The 21,936-nt window shown below is 40.3% G+C and overlaps 2 protein-coding genes across 4 annotated transcripts in view; one reads left to right on the top strand and one right to left on the bottom strand.

The window, feature by feature from the left end:
- CDC14A (cell division cycle 14A) overlaps positions 1-21,936 on the bottom strand; it is a 130,670-nt gene that overhangs the window by 76,212 nt on the left and 32,522 nt on the right. For all 3 annotated transcript variants that reach the window (XM_056867697.1, XM_056867698.1, XM_056867699.1), the window contains exons 5-8: positions 20,286-20,365; positions 5,816-5,882; positions 3,874-3,936; positions 579-666 (exon numbers count right to left, since the gene is read on the bottom strand). In XM_056867697.1, the coding sequence (XP_056723675.1) occupies positions 579-666; positions 3,874-3,936; positions 5,816-5,882; positions 20,286-20,365 (298 nt within the window). The remainder of the gene's footprint in view (positions 1-578; positions 667-3,873; positions 3,937-5,815; positions 5,883-20,285; positions 20,366-21,936) is intronic.
- RTCA (RNA 3'-terminal phosphate cyclase) overlaps positions 1-21,936 on the top strand; it is a 197,415-nt gene that overhangs the window by 156,339 nt on the left and 19,140 nt on the right. The gene's annotated exons all lie outside the window — the stretch shown is intronic.

Genomic DNA, 21,936 nt, shown 5'->3' with positions numbered 1-21,936 from the left:
TCAGAAGTACAGGACACAGCAGCAAAACATTCATTAAATGTTCTCTGTCCTTATATAAATGGATGTCATGCATCTTCCTGTCATATGCTCAATGGCTCAAAACTGTTCTAGCCTGTCTTTCCTGTTTCCTAATGCATTAGCTAGATGAGATTTGTCCTGAACAATGAAGGACTACGGGAATAGCCTTCCTCTGATATTTGCCCCATACATTCACAACTGTGGAAAAACAGATATAGTCCTGTGCACACAAAACACTTGGGCAAGCATATGGAGATCTATCCAATCCAGTCATCCTTAGGGTTGCCAACCGCCAGGTGGTGGCTGGAGATCTCCCACTATTACAACTGATCTCCAGGTGACAGAGATCAGTACACCTGCAGAAAATGGCTGCTTTGGAAGGTGGACTCTATGGCATTATAACCTGTTGAAGTCCTAAATCCCTCCCCAAACCCTGCCCTCCTCAGGCTCCACCCCCAAAATCTCCAGGTATATCACAACCCTGAGCTGGCAACTCTAGTCATAATCTGGGCATATGACATAAACATAAAATTCTATAGAAGACAAGGGGGAAAACATACCATTTTCAATTTTGGTCTTTGGATGTGGTCCGCTAAACGCTAAAAATTTCCCTGGGACAATCCAATTGAAGTCACCATTTTCTACTCGCTAGTGAAAAAAAAGGCAAAAATGCTTATAAATTTCTCATAGTTTCATATTTTCAGATCAGCAAATTTTAATGTTTTGCAATGTTCATTTACTTAAAATATTTTTATACTACTCTTTTACCAAAAGGTGCATGAGGTGATTCACATTAAAAACATACACACATTTCAAACAACACTAACATCTAAATAAAAACACAACCCACAGATTTACTAAGTTTGACATTTAAAACAACATCAACAAAACAATCCTAGCCAGAGCAAGACAAAAAATAGCCGACAGACAATAAAAATTATATTATAGGCAAGACAGGGAAACAAAGGGGGGGGGGGAACAAGCCGGAAATCAATTAAAAGCCAGCCAGAATTTTTTTAAAAAAGAAAGAAAAATCTTGGCCAGTAGCTGTAATCCCCCCTCCCCACATAACATGGCATTAAACACATGGCTCTATCCCAGGGTCCCCAACTCTTTTGAGCTTGCGGGGCACCTTTGGAGTTTTGACACAGCGTGGTGGGCACAGACACAAGAGGCAGAAACAGCAATAAAATGGCCGCTACTGCTTACTTTCAGTCATGCAGTAAAGATCCTTATGCTGTGGTGGAAACTAGTCCCAAAGCAATGTTTTAAAAAATCTGCCTAGCCAATCAAATGGCCAATGGCCAATCAGAAGCCTTGCTGGGCAAAGCCCCCCTCCCTGCCCTACACACTTAAAAAAAAACACTTGGTGGGCACCAGTAAAGATGTTGGTGGGTGCCAAGGTACCCACAGGCACCATGTTGCAGACCCCTGCTCTACCCTTAGGACCACCTGCCTTACCTCAAAAGGACATGAAGAAGCACCTGTGATGGAAACTAGTGTCTTGGCAGCACTACATGGGAGCAATCAGCCCTCTACATACCCTGTCCTAGATTTATAGGTAAAAACCAGCATCTGAAATTGGGACCAGGGTTGCTTCCACACAGATACCATTCTCTGTGTAGCTCTCATTGCTTTTGTGACTACAGAGGCATTTGTAGTGGCAACGAAGCAGCCACAAGGATGTTTTCCCAGCAATGTCCTTCCCTCAGCTTCCATGGCTGCCATTTCCACCCCTGCCACCAGAGAGCTTTTTCAAACTTATTTTTTTAAAAATCAGTAATAGCTATATTGTTATAGCATTATAACAATCTATTGCACCAGTTTACTAGTTCTCAACCTTCATTAAAAAACCAAGTCTCTAGTTCTTTTGATTGAAGAGTTATAAGGAGAAAAGAGCAGCCCACATATCTCTCATTATAACAATCAAAAGGTCTGGAGACTTACTTTAAAAAAGTAACCTGGTAACTAGTATACTGTTGAAATAGACTGTTATAATGCTATAGCAATACAGCTATTATAATTTTTAAGCTGAAAAAAGCCCTCTGATGGCAAGGTAGAAATGGCTGCTGTAGCAACTGAAGTGAGGAAAATGATGCAAGTGTGGACAGGACCTGAAAAATGTATACCATCCTATCCACATGACATCCAAAGTTACTTTGACTGCAATCTTTTCAAAAAGATATCAAATCATATTTGAAAAAGATCACAGCAAAGTAGAGTAAAACATGGAAACAGGCTGGATGGAGGATGATATCCATGGATGCTCCTGAAAACATCAGTGCAGTGAGGAAGCCAAGGCAGAGCAAACTATCTTTGTGGAAACAACCCAGAAGTAAAAGGGGCTGCCAGCAAAGATCTTTCACCACTCAAGTAATATGCAATTCAATCCAGCTATTAATTCTGCTACGACATTCTGGACTAACGGAAGTTCCTGGACCACCTTCAGTAACAGTCTGGCTCATTAAAAAGAGCTAAATTTACATAGCAAGGTTAGCTTTTAGGCAATTTCTCCTTTGGAGTGATTTTTGTTTGGTTTACCCAATGGATTTTTACAGGAACTAAGTTTGTGCTTTAGCAGTACTGATTAATCACCACAGTAGGGGCAGGCAGACAATTATGTTCCTTTTGGTATTTATGGAGGCAACGGAAGTCTGCCTCATAATTTAGGCTTGCAAAACAAGTCTTAAAGAGAAGACAAAATTAAGATCAGTTAGCTTTGGTATATTTTAAAGAGGTAAATACAGCTTCCTACACATGCAAAATTGTAATCTTAGGTGAACGAGTTCTGCAAATTGAGTTATAGTGGTCTGCATAGCAATTAACTTCTGAAACTTAGAGGACATTCAAAAACAGCCTGCAGTAAGACATGAGGGTCAAAAGAAGTCAATAGAAGGTCTAAAATTCTCCTTGGTGTGAATTAAGCCCCTTTAAGCAGTTCTTTTAAGATCCTGGACAAAGTGTTACAGTTTGGGTACGGGATGAAATTATACACCACAAACTGACAGCAGTTCAAGAGAGCTGGGATGAAAAGCAAGAAGCCATTCCAAATACAATTTAAACAATACACAGCAATTCTTTGGAACTGCATAAAAGCCCAGGTCCAGGAAAAGTGATGCTCCTATGAAATAATGCCAAATACCTAAACAACTTCTCCTCAAAGTTATTATTTAACAAGCAGTGGAAGGGCTTTATACAGCGATTACTAGCCAATCCATCTATGCTGGAGAAACATGACTGGGCATGTACTAAATAAATATTCCCAAGTACCCTCTTCAAACAACACTGTAGATTTGGAAAACATACAACACCATGGAAGGCAAACAGAAATGATATTACTTGCTCAGTAAAAACGTTTAGCAGCATAGCTTCAGGCTGCACAGAAACCGTCATTCAGAACAAGACAGATTCCTTAAGATAAATACCACATAAAAACAGCCCCAAGTGATTTTTAAGCACTGCTCAACTAACTGTACAATTCATTTTCCTCGAATCCCACCTTTCGAATCTTTTTTTCTTTCCACTTAGTCTTACACATCATTACTTACAAGATTGCGCACTCCAGACAAACCTTTTCCACCAATGAACACCATATGTATTCTGTAACTGCAGAACTAGGAATCTTTCAGATGACACCAAGACAGTCACCAACCTTCAATTGTTTGCTTTATTTTAAAAGTATAAGTTTGAAGTCAGAAGCAGCGAGATAGTTAGAAAGATGCACCTGTTATGTAGTGCCGCCAGTACAGGAGAAGCTCAAGGATCCCAAGCCTCTCAGAGAAGTAGATACAGTTATGTATAATAGGTGTCATGTTTAAACTTTGGCAAACCTACCAATTCAAAACATGCACAAACCTCATAATGTTCATATTCGTCTGCATCAAATGTTCTGAAGTCAAAAAATCCATGCTGTAAGGCCTGAAAAGAAACAACGTTCTCATATAACCGTCTACAGAAGAGAACTTTTAGTTGTATAAATTTTAGAAGTTACATCTGAATAGAGCTAAGGCTGCCATTCTGTTTTAAAGCCACGGGGGCGGGGGGTGGACAAAGAAGGCTGGACTCCTAAATAGCAGCAGTTCCTCCAGTGGAAAGACATTTCTGATGGCAGAAGAGGGAATGAAGATTTTTGCTGATTCCCCCCTCCTGCTGCAGATCCCCACTTTGCCTCTTATACTGTTCCTGAGCAGGGCACAGACCCACAGAAGCACAATTTTGGAGGGGTGGAGGAGGCAGGGGAGCTGCCTTCCTCAAATGTAACATGTAAATCCTTTCCTGCAGGGAACTAAAGGCAGCATACATGAGGTTCCCAGGTGACCCCCCATCCAAGCTTTGGACAGCCTAGAACTTGCTGAACTTCAGCAAGATGACCCTTAGCTTATCATGTGCCCTTAGATCACACACCGTAGACAAACCATAATAGTTAGGAAAATGCTAGGCTCTTCAATAGTGGGTTAGAGCCAGAAACTGGTCAGTAGAAGTCTTTGGTGGATGCAGATCTTTCCTTCTAGACCTGTGTGGACTAACAACCATGATAGTGGTGGGTTGCTGTGACAAGGGGAAATGGGAAATGACCCCTTATCCTTCTTCTATCAGTGAGGCTGTACTTGTAGAAGATGGAGGAGGAACAACTTAAAATTTCCATGAGTCTATAAATACAGTAAATATAGCAATCATCAATATATTAAATTCCCAACATGGTCAAATCTATGGATACTTAAATCTAGAGAGATCCTTCTACAAACTTAGAATAGATTCCAGGTTTGCATAAAAATCAGAAATTGAAAAAAATATTACACTGGGGGTTAAACCCCCCTCCCAAATACTAGAAGCAGGGACTGTAGTATTAAAGAAATGAGTGCTCTCAGTGGCTGGCGTCAGACTAGGATCTGGCAGACCCAGGTTAAAATTCCAATTCTGCTGCGGAAGCTCATTCAGAGACCTTGGGCCAGTCATTCTCATGCAGCCTAACTTGCCTCACAGTTTTTGTGAGAATAAAATGGAGGACAGGAGAATAATGAAATCTGCTCCAGTTCCCCATTGTGAAGAAAGGTGGGGTATGAATGAAATAAATAAAATAATAAATATAGCTGAAGATGGTGAGCAGATAAAAGGTAACCAACTTACCTTTTATCTGCTCATCATCTTCAGCTATATTTATTATTGGTGGGTGGGAAGAAGAAAATGAAGCATGGAAAGGTGAGGAAATGGGGAATGCCAGAAGGGAAAGAGGAAGTATTGTGGGGAGGTGGATACAGGAGAAAGAGAGGTACCCCTTTCAAGACCTTGCAGATTCTCTACCATGCAGCTGAGTCTGGCTCAGCCAGTATTGCACAGCTTGGTCAGAGTTTTCCCTGAAGACAGGGGAGCAGACGAAGGGACGTTTAGCTGGTGGGTGGGAAAGAGAGAAGAAAGCAGGAAAATGGGAGAGGCTAAGAGGGGTTTCAGGGAAGGAAAAGACAAAAATAGTGAGGGAAGGGCAAATGAGATACCCATCACAAGTCCTTGAGGGTCCTCCAGTTGTTATTATCTAATGATGTAGATTATTTTACATAAAAAGCCTTCACACTACATTGTTCTTAAGAACATATTTTGAGTGAGTAAAATTTTGCTTTAAAAAGGTATTTTTCTTTTAGAATGAGTGAAATATTTCATAGGAATTTTTACTTAAGCTACACCAAATTTCCAAGTTATGCAAGAGTTTAATCAGATCTAGTGATGGAACCTACAGCTATTCTGCCCCTCGAAACTCCCATATTTTCCTGATTCCAGTGATATAATTTTTATTTCAAATTACCTTTTTTATTCCCTGTAGACAGTCCAGGATAGTTAGATTATATGTGCAGTTTCCAAATGAAGCATCCCTATGGAAATAAAATGTTAATGTATCCTAGATTAAAACACAGACATGTGCACACAGAAAAACAAAGTTAGCAGATAGAGAGACACTGTCCTTCAGTGTTACTACTCTGAAGATGCCTGCCACAGTTGCTGGCGAAACGTCAGGAAAGAAAATTCCAAGACCACGGTTACACAGCCCGGATAACCTACAAGAACCAATTAGCAGATAGTGTTTGAGAATTGTGAAATTGGAAGGTTTAATATCAAATTATAATTATCTGCACACCAGCACACACACAAGTAATTCAAGGGGATTCATATGTAATTCAAAATGTTAACAGGACAAATTCACAAGGTTCATAAAGAACAGATTTTTACGCAGCACAGAATTCTTGCCTGTAGAGAATTTGATTTAACGCTTATAGAACTATTCCTACATGGACTTTTCAAAACATATTTATTTTTTACTAAGTTTAATAGCAGCAGCTTTGACTGACTACATGGAACAAAAGCACAAAGAAATAGCAGGCCTTCTGACCCAAACTGAAAAGGAAAGTTTTTCTGCCTATTACACTTAATCACATTTGCTTAGATTAACACACAGTGCAGCTGCTCATTCTTGAAGGATTTGGGGGTGAGGCGAGCCACTTCTGGGAAAAAAACCAGTAAGGACAAAAGCAGGTGAAAAGGAGTAGACATTTTTAGGAGGAAGCAATGGGAAGTAACATCTCCCATTTCTCTCTCCAGCAGCAGCAATTCAGAGAATAGCAGCAGGAGAGGCACAGTGGTTCACGTTCAGTTTATGGCTGAATAATATATATACATACACACATATATAAATCATTGATAAAAGTTAGACTTTAGTAACAAATTAAGACCCTACTCTAACCCATCGGAACTTATCTTAAAACTGAATAACATTGTTAAAAGTTTGACATTCAAGAATCTAAAATTTAAATAACATAAAATAAACATCGTAACCACTCAGAACTTGGTGTCATAGTGACTGCCTACATAGGGTTCACATTTGTGGATAGAATATCCCACTTCACATCAACCTCTTATGAATAGAATTTACAGTTCAGTTCAGTTCTGTTTACCGTATATACTCGCGTATAAGCCGAGTTTTTCAGCCCAAAAAAAGGGCTGAAAAAAGCCAACTCGGCTTATACGCGGGTCAATACGGTAGGGGAGGGGAGGGGGGAGGAGGGAGGAGGGAGGAGGGAAAACTTACCACTGCCGTCATCCTTCGCCGCTGGCCCGCTCACCTTCCCGCGGCCTGGGAGCGGCCAGCGGGGCCTGCCTGGGAGCAGGCAGGCCTCGCCGCCCCCCCCCCCCGCCGCCGGCCCGCTTGCCTTCCCGCGGCCTGGGAGCGGCCAGCGGGGCCTGCCTGGGAGCAGGCAGGCCTCGCCGCCGCCGCCGCCGCCGGCCCGCTCGCCTTCCCGCGGCCTGGGAGCGGCCAGCAGGGCCAGCCTGGGAGCAGGCAGGCCTCGCCGCTGCCCCCCCTCGCCGACTTGTTGTAAGGATAAAATGGAATAGGTGAGAATGATGTAAGCTGCTTTTGGTCCTCACTGGGGAGAAATGTGGGGTATAAATGAAGTAAATATATAAATAACTTTATGACCAATGAGAGTGACACTGGAAAAAATGTAAGCGAAGTTTCATAAGACTATTGAATTAAAGGATCAGATGCAGTACTTTATTATCACCCATTCCTGCTCTAGTGCACTCTCCCCTCTCCCCCCCGTAAGAGAATCCCAAAAGTTTATGAGAGAAGGGCTATTTACATGTTCTGTTTAGCACACCAACTATTTTTCCTGCTTAAAAATATCTTATTTTGAAACAGAAATAGCAGGGTCAGAGAAAAAATACATAATCTCTTGACCAGATTTTTAAGTTTAGTATGTGTTTAAACCAAATCAGTGTTCAAATATACATTACGGGAATACTTGCAGAAGAAGCATAAGTCTGACTATTGTGATGTAACACATGTGGTTATTTAAACTTTGTGCACTGCAGGAATAATAGTTGTTGGAAGTGTTTGCATGGGAAAAACCAGACCAGCAACATGACCTTCGGTACTTTGAGAGGAAGAGTTTTAATGGGACTAAAGTGCAGAATGTTGTAAGGGAAAAAATCAAGATATATTTCAGCCATGTTAATTAAATAATGTTCTCAAAAGGGGCTTAGGGCAAATACTAAATTTGCATTAACTGAAATTAACTGAGGTGCTATGAACGACAATGGCTATAACCCAGAAAGCTCCTTTAGAAACACCGAAGTGCTTATATGTGCACTTTGTGTAGTGATTTGCGAACCCTCTGAATAGAGCCCCACCTCCTAAAGATACTTTACTTTTCTGGATCCTAGATGTGGGTAAACTGAGGATAGCCTACATTTAAGGTGCCAAACTACTAGAGAAACGGAAAATCTTATCAGATCTCCTATTTAAACAAGTTTTGAAAACAGCTGTGAGAGAGGGCCCAAGCTGGATCAGGACTGTCATACTGGAGAGTGTTGCCATGGGAAAACAGCATGGGAAATTTGGTTAAGTGACCCCCCCATGATTGCCAACTGCCCTGCTGGGGAGGTTGTCTTAGTGAGGCACAGAATTTACCTGAGGAAAATGGAATGGGGGGAAAGGGCTAGTTGTCCCCGTACCACAATCCTGACCCAATTTGGGCTTCTTCCCAGGGCCACTTTTAAATATAGGTCACAGTTGTAATTATATCTCCCAGGCATCATCTAGATTGGACTTCAATGGAGGGAACACTCACATTGTAGAGTGATGTATGTATCTGACATGTTCTAAGTGAGGTTGTCACCCAATTAAGAAATATTTAATTGATCATGTAAGTTATAATTAATTTAATCTGCATACAAATATTACAAACGTTTAGTAGAAAATATATTTGTTTTATCTTTAGAAAATGCACATGTTGCAGCAGGCATTTTAGAAAAATTTCCTCCTGTGAAAAAGAGGGGGAATGATATGACAACTCTGGCCCACTCTGATTTTCATATTAAGCATGTCTTTTTAGCAATTCTTCTTACCAAATCAGAAGTACCTTATACATAGTGCCATCCTAACCAGAATTTAAACCTTCTAAATGCACGAAAGTAAATAGAGTATAACTCTGCTTAGCATGGCACTATAATTGACTGAAAAGAACTGTGATTGATCAAAACCAAGGCTGAATTTATTGACACTAAGTCTCAGAGCTAAAACCTGGACAAACCTGATATTAAACTCCTGGACAGGAGTGGTGACAGTAAATGTGTGTGCACATTCCCCCGCCCCATTCTTATATATCAGAGAACACAGCATTTCCCCCCTTTCCCTCTTTCCAGTAGACCCTTGCCATTTGTAGATTTATTCCTGATCTGTGAAGACTGGGAAGTAAGAGTCTGCTGCCTCACAGTAGCAAAATAGCCAATTTCCCTGCAAAATTCAACAATGTAATGATTATGATAATGTGCAATGGGAGTAAAAACAGGCTGGAGACTGTATCATGTGATCAAAGTGCAAGTGAAACTGTCAGTCACGATTTTGAGAATGGCGATGGTCTACTGTGCATGGAACATCATGATTTTTTTTATCGAAGATACTTTATTTACTTTATTTATATCCCACCTTTCTCCCCATTGCAGTTTACATCATTTTCCTCTCTGTTTTATCCTCAAAACAACCCTGTGAGGTAGGTTAGGCTGAGAGTGTGTTAACAGGCCCAAGGTCAGCCAGCAAGCTTCCATGGCAGAGTGGGGATTTGAACTTGAGTTTCCCAGATCCCAGTTTGACACTTTACGCTCTACACCATGCTGGACTGAAAGTGATAAAGGGATTCAGTCTGGGTCACCTGCTATGAAGACAGAGACCCTGTCTTGGTACTGGTAGAATGACTGAAGAACTCTGGGTTAGGCCAGTGAACTCAAACAACATAGCTTAAAAAGCTTTATTGATAGAAAAGTTCAAGAAAAAGGTTAAAATACATAGTCAATAGGCAAATGGCAATAACAAAACAATAAATCTAGCTGGCTACATAATACTAAGTTGTTACATGATAAGCGGGATCTTAAAAGCTAAAGATGTTTTCAAAAGCTACAGAGTAACATGCTGAAATCAAGGTATGAAGGAAGCTTAGCTACTGTGAGGCATAGTCGAACTTATGGAAAAGTGAACCTAGGGCAGGTGATCCTAAACTCCCAATCAGGATGGATATTTGGGAGAAGTCGCTAGATGGTGTACCAGAATAAGGCTCCCAGAGGAGATGAGTGATCTCACCCCTCCTATCTTCACACAGATGTTCTCACTCAGTTAATTAGGTTGGTGTGAGCTAGTGACCTTGATAGCTAGGCCTGTTGATGGAACCTGGCATTATGAGAACGAAATGAGCTACACCTGTGTGGAAAACAACTGAACGTTGATTCCCAAGCACACAAAATGGAGAACACAGAGGTAGCAAAAATCAAAATGGTTCTTCTGTCTTGACACTTGCTGATATGGGTTGTCTGCTAAATTGTGCAGTACACAGAACTGAGTAGAACTTCAGTTTTAATTTTAGGAAACAAGAATCTTGTATTTACGACTTCAAAGACAGGTTGAAAGTGTCTGGCCAATGCCTAGTGAAATCACAGAGGCCAGTGGGTAGGTCAGCAGAATGGAATTTTCAGGGATCAAAAGACAGGTAGCAAATATCCTCTATAGCTCCTTGCCCATCTATGACTAGCTGGAGTGGAATTATGCAAATCTGCACAACAAACTAGCAAAAATCAGGTTTTCTTCTTGGCACAGCACCTGTACCACCCCTGTGCTGAATTTGCTTCATTTTAGGGCAAAACACACAGAGCGGCCCTGCTATCACCAAGCTATGCTGACACACCCAGGAATGGTGCTCCTGAGTACTCAGCCTCTCCACATCACCTACTTGTACTTTTAAAAAAACACTGATAATTTGACAGTGCGACTCTGAAGGGACTGAAAATCAGCAAAACTGCCCTCTCTTCTGCTACTGGAAGATCTACCTTTATGAGTTCCTTATGTTCCTGGTTCAGTTCATATGATCTAATGTAACTGATTTTCTAGAAAACTGAGTCTTTACACTTTCTTCCCAAGCGTTCCATTTCTAGTTACTGGCTTTATTTCTGCATACACAGTAGCCATTTATTCCCTTAGTCTGATAAGGTACCTAATATTGCTGCTCAGATACTACAATATAAAACAAGGATGTGGTCTTATCTATAGCCTTTCTTCCTATAAACAGTATTTTCTCCTACAGAAAGACCAACAAATGTTATGCTGTTACATTCAATATCAGGACTCGAAACGTCTTCAATGCTGTCATTCAGTTGGTACAGAAAATAAAGTCAGTATTACATGAATCTAGCAATGGAATTTCTAAGAGAAAAGTCACAAAAGCTTCAATGAAAACTCTTTCAAAATATTGTTTGGTTTCCGTTAGGCATAACCAGGACTACAGCAGCTTCACATTTGGTGAAAGGGCACTGGGGGTGGGGGGGTTAGCAATTCTATTACGAATCTGGGCTGACCTCAGTCTCATTCCCAAGATCGGAAAGATTCTCAGGCCAGCTCATAAAACTATAATAGAGAAAGTTTCTGAAGTTGCTCCTCTAAAAAACGACCTTGCTTAAACAAGCAACGTAGGCTTGAAACCAACATTTCAGAGTAAATGGTTTTTATTTCCTTTTACATAAGAGACAAGCAAGTTCTGGCATGCCCAACCAGTGTTTACAATGCACTATTAACCAAGCTATGCCAATGCACTATAAACCCTCCTCAGCAACAAATGTCAATATAAGCCGCTCTTGTAAATAAAGAAGTATTCTTATATGTATTACAAGGTACAACCACATCAATGACATTCTCTAATGTTGTAGAAAACATTTATGTGCCAAAGCAGCTCTCTTTTAAAAGGCCACTAACTGTTGGAATGAAGTCTGCCTTAATATATGAGTTATTGTGTGGACCGAGCTCTGGTAAAACTAAAATCAGTAACGTGAGTTGACATTTACAGCATTTTACCAAACACAGTTCTTATGTTTGGAGACAATGACAGCAGTTTTACATAATCACATTCAAGATCATATCTGAGTAGTTAAAATGTCCTCTTCTAGTTAAAGCAAGACTCTTTAATTAGTGCAATGGCCAAGTATCACTCAACAACCCTATTAACTATTTGATTGTCCAGTGTTCGAACATTATCAGAAGTTCTAACACATACATGCCAAGGAAAAGGTAACAGGTTGGTAGAGTAGATTCTACCACCTTTTGAGAGAAATTTTCACTGTGAAACAGATTCTCTCAGCCTATGTGTCTGTTACATATAACTGTGAAAAATGTGGGCAACTGTAAGCATCATTGTATCTGTTTATCTTTTAACCTATAAGAATATTCAATTTTATATGGCCTCAAAAGGATGGGGCATGATTCAAATTATTTAATTATTTATTTAGACTATTTAGATTAAAGCAACTCTTAGTTTCATTAACAAGAATGAAGATATTCCAAGATATCATACTTGGCTTGTTATAGATACAGCACCAAAGGACAAACTGTCAGATAGAGATTTATATCCTCTGAAAGCAAAGGCTTATGTACCTTCATCTTTAATGAGTAATAGTCTGTTATTATATGACAAGTTGGCTGTCAGTGTTATCTCCAGGACTGGTTCCACACCAGTGTGATTTTCCAAGGTACTCTGGTTGCTGATGTGATTCTGTGTGAAATTCTCATAAAAAGAGAGACTGCAGACAGTCCAGGGTAATTTATTTTTTCTCCAGTTAGCCATGGTTTCCTTTTCATACCTGATACACACTGAAAGCCCTCTGAATTCCTTTGTGCCCCTCAGGATTCTCCACCCACCTGAAGCTTTTTTAAATTTTGAGAAACATGAGTAATGCTGCAGAGAAATAACGCAATACTTAATTTTTTAAAAACCTCAGGCCATTTATGCAGGGGAAATTTGTCCTGGGTTTGCTGCTCAGCAGACACATGGTTTTCTGATCCGAATCTTAAAAGCCCTATGCATGGGGGCTCCTTGCCCCACAGAAATCTCAGGAGTAGCTAAATCAATGAAGAAAGCCAGCAAAAATGCAGGCTGTCAGAGTCGCTCCCCCCAGTATTGGCTGCCAAGGTGTGTTGATGGCCGGCAGTTCATGAGTCGCGGTTGCCCAGCCTCCTGTTGGCTCCTCCTTTTTACTAGAGAGAATGCTTATAAGGGGGGGGGGAGATATGTGGCAGCAGCAGCCATGGGATAGGAAGTCTCTGGCAGCATGCTGCAGCTTGTTTTTTGTTTTACATTGCTGCTTTATCAATATAACAATTAATTTAGTAATATCTTAGTGATAAAATGCTAAAATATTACTAATTAATCATTATATCATTAAAACAGCAATGTAAAACAAGAAACAAGCTGCAGCATGCTGTCAGATACTTCCCGCCCCATGGCCACCACCGTTGCCTCACCAGCCCAGCAACCTGTACATTCGTCAACATTCTGCCAGCGGGATTCTACCATGTGATTACCTCCGTTCCCACCACTAAAATTGACCAGAGGATGCATGGGGGGGGGGGGGCTCCATTCTAAGATCTTTAAACAACTTACAAAAATGGCTTCTTTGGGATGGCTTGTGTGAGTGCGGGACAAATGACAATGGGCGGGGGAAGAGAAAACCCTAAGTTGAGAGTATGCACGAAAATTGCCTTGATTAGCTTCGCTTTGGGATGAAGGCAAAAACCGAGGGGCAAGTGTGGGGCAGCCACAGAGTGACCCCTGAAGGACGCAAAATTAATGAATAACTAAAAAAAAACAACCATCTGCAAGAAAGTTCCGCTGGGATCGCATGGCTAATAACCAAGCATAAATGGCCTCAGTGTATTTGCAGACTGCTTCAACAATCTCCTAAATGGCAGGTGGAGCTATGGGTGATTCTCTCTCTCTCTTTTAAAAAACCTACAAGCATACATAATGCTGGATAGGAAAAGCAAATACCTTTACAACTTTTGTTTTGTTTAAAAAAACCTCTTCGTCCAACAATCCCTTCCTCTCTGTCTAAAAGGCAGGTGATTCTCTTTTGCTTTATTTCTGTTGGTGACTAGCTCCTTGTGGTCATCAACAACTGAACAGAGTAACTGACTAGCACTTTAGTGAAGTCTTTCAATTATGCTGTTTCCCCTACAGAGACAAGTAGCTGCTGGCACTGATAGTGTTTTACCCAGGAAACTTTGGGTTTTTCACAGGTTTAAAATAAAACAGATTGTATTGTTAAGGAAACATATGACGATGTCATGATGAAACACAAAAAAACTGCACCAGTCGGGTGGCTGAAACATGGGAAATCCTTGGTGTGGAAGCAGCCCAGGAAGGATTCCAGATGCACAATGTTTGAATGGTCATCTCTGGTCATGGGAACTTTTCAACAAAGTAATTCAAAAGTCAACCAATGTTAACCAAGATTTCATGCCAACATTTTAGAAGTGTTGTTAACAACTATTCATTCCCTTATTTACAATGAGTCAAAGGGATGTTTACTCATTACTCCAGACAGGAATGCTTGTTCTTATTGCACAAGTTTTGCAACTCAAACTGAGTACTTTTCCTGTAATAGCATTTATGTCAATGATCTTGAAGTTCATTGCTAGGAAGTCAGAAACACTGATGCTCTTTAGAAAACTGACCAAAACATAGGAACTAGTCTTTTAAAAACATAAATATACAGTAGACAAAACATGTTGTACTTCAGTTATAGCTAAGTCCTTCCTCAGACCCCTGGAACGTGCATGTCATGTCAAGAGAAACAGCTTTCAATCTTAAAAAAAAATTCTGCCAGGCATCTCTCTCTACTCTTAGCATTCTATTCTGTTCTTCCTTTACTTCTGCAGTTGGACTCATTTTGTACCCCTTAAGTCTGGCAAACATTATTTCTTTTCTTGGCTATACAGTCATACACCCTTCCTGATAAAAAACAACAACAACAGTTACTTTTAAAAATGAAAAAAAAAAAAGAGATCATATTCTTAGGTCATCATGGGATAGGATAAGGATTTAAAGCTTGAACAAAGTCACACATTCATGTCTGCGTACATGAAGATGCTAGGCTGGTGCACATATTCTGTGTTGCTTATCCATCAAGCAAAACTGGGGTAGGTTGAAAAATTATTCCCTGTCTCCTACGCAAGTTTGGGAACTCTGCTTAGCTTCAACTACAATCCATATTGCAGATGCAGAAGTTATGTGTACAGAGATCCAATAGAAGAATTCTGATGGGTAAGCTATTTGGAATGTATATGGGCATTGTTTCTTTCATATTTGCAGCTCTCCCACAAATGTCTTTCTCAAGTCCCTTATTTACTTTCTTCATTTACACTCCCCATGGGACCCAAAGCAGTTACATTTTTTTCCTCTCCTCCATTTCATCTTCACAACAACCCTGTAAGACAGGTTAGGCTGAAAGTGTGTGACTGGCCCAAGGTCACCCAGCAAGCTTCCATGGCAGAGTGGGGATTCAAATCTCGGCCTCTGCTGTTTGCTCTGAAAAGCTTTTCTGAGGGTCAGAAGAACCTTATAAAGAAAATGCACAATGGCAGGGGGTGCTGCAGTAATGGGGGGGGAGGGGAAACAGAACTGCTGCTTCCTCCCACTTCTCTTGACAAAAGCTGCTAGTGAAAGAGGGAGAAGAAAGTGCTTTCACCAGCTGGGAGAAAAGGAAAACTGGTGAAGATGCAGGTCAATTACACCTTTCACAAACTTTTTACATTGGAACAAATTCTCTCAATTTCCCCCCCTCCAGCCCTTAAAAAAGTGACATAAGCAGAACAGGAATCAAACCTAACATTGAGGAGTTACCTGATTGCCATTAGGCATAAAGATCTCATTGAGCCAGTCTCGATATACCTACATAAATAAAATTGCCTTGGCTGGAGCGCCGTTTTAATGTTCTAATTGTAACTTATGGCTTGGCATTCAAGTGTACTTGGTGGGCAGCAGAGGATTAGTGGTTAAGAAACATTAGATTCAGCTGCAGCCTCACTCAGTTGTATGGTGGGAGTCTCACCTCTTGTTATGCCTACAGGGCTATAGAGAGCCTTCCTCATTAGGAAGGGTTACCATGTTGTCATGGGGCTATTACAGATTTTCCATTCATACAATTACATTCATAGAATCCCTTTCATCAAGCCTAAGTGCTTGTGTATTTTAGTGTCTGTGAACTGATAGCACGTGAAGTTACTCTTAAGTTCAGGAATTTTTACTTATTTTCCTAAATAAATAGTGTCTTTAAATTGTCTTGGATTCCACTGAAGTACCCTTCTGTGCTCAGAGCTATAATCTACCTTGAACCAGGGGAGTTTTAGGTGGGCAAAACTGAGTAAGAGAATCAGTTGTCTTAGTTTTTTTTTTTTTAAACCAGAAAATTTTCTGTTCTAAAAACAGGATGCTTTTCTTTCAATGGAAGCTCCCGTGTCACAAATTAAAACACCTTAAAATTATTAGCAGGAACAGTGCCTACCCTAGCCCCTTTCTGTAAGCCCTTTGCCCCTGTCAGTTGCATATGCTGTCTGTGGGGCAAGAGAATGACTGGAAGATAAAAGAATCATATACTTCTATATACAAAAATGCTTCAAAAAGAAAAGCCTAAACATTAAATATTACTATTTATTTTTTGGGGGAAATGTAGCCATGTTCTACTGTAATAGATCCTTCTGGAAGGTAGAATGTCTTGCTATGATAAAAAGGTTAAAGTAAGAACATAATGCAAGTGCCCTCAATGCGGCATTAATCTCTTCAGCCGTCACTGCCCTGCCCCCTACTCCACCGTACAGAGGCTCGACGTGGGCTGCACAGTGTATTACCACCTGATCAAGCTGTATGCGGATATTTCAGCAGCATTTTGCTCCCACAGTCCTTAATTGAAATGATGGCTGAAGGTTTAAGCCGATTAAGATGGTCCAGGTCGCTGAGCTAAATGACACATTATATATTCAGTAAACTGAATTATATATTCAGTATCCTTTTAATCTTCCCCTTTTCTACTACTGCAGACAGACTAACACAGCTACCCACTGTGAATTATCTTTTAAAAACAGTCATTCATACAATCATTCTGTCACTGAATATTTGTGTAACAATTTTCTGATATGTAGATATCTAAAATAATAAATGTAGTCTACACATACACACCACCCTCTCAAACCACTGCTTATAACTGGCACTGGTTCACTAGACTGAGTAATACTGATAACTATAAACATTTAAAGAGGGATCACCTTTCCTGATAGCTATTTTTAAAATAAATTGGCTAGGATTCAGAGCGACAAGCACTGACCAGGACTGAGACAAACACTTTAGATATGTGCCACTTTTCCCAGTTTTCTCTCCTATGTCTCCTGTTAAGACAAGGGGAAGAGACTCCCACATCTATTTCAGCATGGAATATCCCAGTTCATTTGAACATTTCAGCTTAAGTGAAGAGATGGTGTAAGTCTAAGAACTTTTCCCAGTCTCTTCCCATGTACAAATCTAAGGGAAAAATAAGACAGCCTGTTTGCAACAGAGAATGTCAACAAAAAAATGAATGGGGCATTACTAAGGTTCCCCCCCCCCCAAAAAAAGATCAGTATTCAGAAGTGCACTGCAAACTATCAAGCTGCAAAAGAAAAAAAGGTTGTGATTGCGATTTCACAGATAGAAATCCTAAGCAGAATTACACCCTTCTAAATCTATTAAAGTCAATGGGCTTAGAAGGGTATAACTCTGTTTAAAACTGCACTACCAGAAAGCTAGTCATTAGTTATGAGTATACACTGGAGTTTCTATGGCTACATTCAGACATCAAAGGGGCTTGTTCATGACAGGCATGAATCTGGCTGGCTTTGTGCTCCCTTCTATCACACACAGAGCATGACTGAAAGCTTCCTACGTTTGGAAGCCCTCAATCAAGCCTCATTTGCAGTGACATTGGAATGCGGGAGCCTGGACAAACTGTGAGTTTGTTTCTTCCCTCCACAAAGCGGAATTCTAAATTAAACCAGGAAACCTTCAATCATGCTCCAAGCACAAAGAAGGGAGTGGACAAGCATGACAACTAGCCAGGTTTGCACCATTATGGACAAACCTCCATTTGTTCGTGCCATCTGAATGGAGCCTGTGTTTGACGTACAAGTCCCACAAAGCAAGTGTATAGAGTTATGCTGGCCTCAAAATACCTTTCAATTGTTTAAAATAGGGATAACATCAATATTTGAAGCCAGCAGGTCAGGATACATTTCTGGCTGCTATCTGAACTCCAGGTGATTACAAATAGCTCTGTGCTGACAAAGCTGATCCCTGACATCCTGCCAAAGACTGAATCAGCAGCAAGTCTGTACTAGCTAAAAGGATCATCAAGATATGGCAGCCTTCTGCAGCTAGCCAGCATTGTTTCTCACTCTTCCAGGAACTAGATGCAAAGTCATTGGTGTAAAGCAAGGGGCCCCAAGGTGGTGGCACCCGTGGATACTATGGTGCCTGCTGAAATCTTTCCTGAAGCCTGTCAAGTGTTTTTAGAAAGCGGGGGGGGGGATATGGGGCTTTATGGAGTACCAATCATCTTCCAGTTTACTAAAATGCCTTGGCCTGCTGTTTTGAGATGTGATGTTCTTCCTCCTTGATAAGAATGGATGACAGCCCTGATGATTTCCATAAAGCCAGAAAAGACTGGCTACACAGTTATAGCCTTTAACTATAGAATTCCCCCTGCCTGGTAACAGACAAACAATATAAGAGTGGAAATCTGCTTAATGTCCTAGTCCCAGAGAAAGTCTAGCCTATAAAGAAGAGCTTAGGCAAAATGTAGCATGGCCTTTTGATGCAATTCTAATTTATGAGCCAAAGCGAGGCAATTTATTATGAAGTGTTGTGTGTATTCCTCAATTCCATACAGGCACAAAAATTGTTATTGCACAGAGTTCAGTGGGTGGAATCTTTACTGCTCTGCCTCACCCACCCTTGCTGCAGTCCCTGCCCCATGGAGCTTTTTTGTCCATGTGGATCTCATGATCTCCAGCAGTGTCTTTTTTTAGGTAGTCAAAAGAGGCCTCTCTGACCTCTTTCACCAGCATCAACCCAGGATCCATAGTACTGCAACTTTATTTAAAAAGCAGAATTTCTAGCTATACAATAGCAAAGAGAGGCATGAAAATGTATAGACAATGCCAAGTGAAACCTTAAAGATCAGTGCTGGTTAGTTTCCAGTGACCAGAGTAAAGAGTTAAAAGACTAAGAATCATTTCAAATAAACCAATATTGCAATTTGTACCCCATTTTGCTTTTTATCACAGAGCATGCACAACTATATTTATGAATATCCCACCTTTCCTCATGGCTTAGGGCAGCTTACAAATCCAAATTTTTAAAAATCACAATTTAAAACATACAAAATACATACAAAAAAGTAACGTTTTGATTGCAATGTTAGAAGCTTCAAACAACACATTAGGGCCACCTATTTCATGAAGGAAGTGGGGGAAGAAAGGGATAATGAATAGCAATGGCTTCTAACAGCCCTAAAGTTAAGTTTCAGTGTTTTTTTAGCAATACTTAGAACCTGGTGTTGCATTAACTTAAGGTCTGAGAATGTGTTGTCACTGATCGATACACTTAATAGGCAAACTCCACCCCTGCAAAAATAAAACAGTGTCCCTTGGCATAGACATCTATTGACTTCCTGGTCCTAAAGAAGAGATGCACAACCCAACTTTTATACTGCACTGCTTCCTTGGCATGCAGGTATACCGCTTTAACCAGAACTCTTCAGTTGAATGCATGAAAAGGCAGCATGTAGTAATCTTCATATTATTACTGTATTACTGGGAATAAAATGGGAGTAAAAGGCATGGCCTTTAAAAACTAACTGTTCAGACAAATGCAAATACATTTATTCTATATGGAGGGATGTACCAAATGAAACAGTGGCAGAAAACATAAGCTCTAAGGTTCCTAATTTACATGTCGTGTCAATGCTAGGTAAAGTGATCAAGAAGCAGGAAACACTAGGCAAGATCCATAAAAGCCAGAAGTGTTTGGGTGCATGGGGATAGTTTCCTTGCACTGCAGGGCTCACAGTTTTTAACAGCATCAGGAATGGAAAGGTCAGGAAAACCCTAATGTATTCACAACCCTTTGAAGATCTGCAGCTAATGGATTGGGCAGGGGGAGAATACAAGCAGCTGGAGGGGCAGGCCCAAGAAAACAAATAAAATAACCAGACACGTTATAGTAGGAAGAGACAGGGTAGTGCAAGTGGAGAAGATGCCACTGAACAACAAAATCTATATACCACTGTGGTTGATATGTTTAGTATCTACTGCAGCAGAACCTGGTGGCATCACAGAGCGGGGAATTTTAAGCATATTATTTCAGTTGCAGCCATACCTAAATGCAAGATATGGTGGATTGGATCCAGATAGAAGTAGTCGGTAAGCTTCTTCTGGAGTTTTCTTCAAGTAAATCACCTACAAAGAAAACCAATATAAACAAGACCTTTCTTGAGAAAAGCATTTATAGCTGTAGAGTAAAATTTAATTTGAATTGCGCATAACCTAGGTTTCTGGCAATTCAGTTCTTTTGGCCTCTGTTATATAGCCTTTAAAAAAAACCCTGAGTATTTACATGCTTCAGTAGAAGCCAGATAAATGCTATTATTTTGAATATATTGACAGCTACATCACATTTAAGATAAGCACCGCAAGAACTAAACTACTTTCCTATAAAGTGCCAATTGTTGTAAACACCCATTAAGCATCTTCTCCACCCCTCTAATTCTAGAGTTATGAATGAAGCGAGGCTTTTAACACTGAACAAAGGTTTCTTGCTGAATTGAACGAAAGCAAAAAAAAAAAGCTGAACAGTCTGGTATATCAGCTGCTCCATCCCTTAGAGAGTACTGACTGATCCCAAACCTTAAACATTCATTAATGGTATTTCTCTTGCAATATAGGCTGTTGTTGCAACAAAACCTTAATTGATTAACCTTCTAAATAACTTACTGCTTATGTCTTCTTATCAATGACTCAGTTTTTCTTCTTCCCTTAAATCCTGCACCCTCACTGTATTTATTTAGAGCATTTAAGTCCATCTATCTCAAAACCCAGACTCAAGGTGTTTTTTTTTATTTTGTGTCAAGTTGCAGCTGACTTATGGTGACCCCTTAGGGTTTTCAAGGCAAGACATGTTAAGAGGTGGTTTGTCATTGCCTGCTGCAGCATAGCAACTCTGGCATTCCTTGGTGGTCTCCCATCTAAACACTGACCAGGGCCAATCCTGTTTAGCTTCTGAGATCCAATGAGATCGGGCTAGCCTAAGCTATCCAGTTCAGGATCAAGGTGGTTACAAAGATAATAAAAACAATATAGGTTAAAAATCCATTAAAAACTAACATATGTGATTAAAAATTAGGTGGCCCTGTCAAAATCTCTCCTGAATTATTCCACTTTGCACAAATTGCAGAATCTGAACAAAGTGAAAGTCTTTCAACAACTTCAGGTAGGCTATTCTATAAAAACAGCAGCAGCCACTAAGCAAACACTAGATCTAGGAGTGACCATCCTAGTTACCTAGAAGGGAAGCTGTAAACTAAAATGTCCATGAATCCATGTCCATACACATATGGATTTTCATTCTCTTCCATAAAATGGGAAATTTGGTGTACGTAGAACACACAGTTCCACACCCAGCACAGACTATCCATTGGCACAGGGGAGACCAGGAAGTGCCTGTGCAGCCAAAGCTCAAATCTAACCAAGTGTAGATACCAACATTTTCAAAAATATTTCATTTTAAGAATTAATGTCTATACAGTGACCATTTAGTGTGGTTCACTCACTTTGGAGAAGTGCTTTGTAATTTCCCTCAACAAAATATAGGTACCTTCTGGGAAGTGAACAATGAATTATGCAGAGTATTGTTCTAAGTGGGATTTTATCAACAGCATTACTTGTTGAAATCACATTTTAAACCCAGCATGCTGCATTATCATGAACTTCATTCTACAAATGCTTTCCGCATTCTGTATTCCTTACCCCAC

The sequence above is a fragment of the Euleptes europaea genome, chromosome 2 (genome assembly GCF_029931775.1).
Source record: "Euleptes europaea isolate rEulEur1 chromosome 2, rEulEur1.hap1, whole genome shotgun sequence".
Taxonomy (NCBI): Eukaryota; Metazoa; Chordata; class Lepidosauria; order Squamata; family Sphaerodactylidae; genus Euleptes; species Euleptes europaea.
The sequence above is the reverse complement of the archived record's forward strand: the minus strand, read 5'-3'. Positions and strand labels throughout refer to the sequence as shown.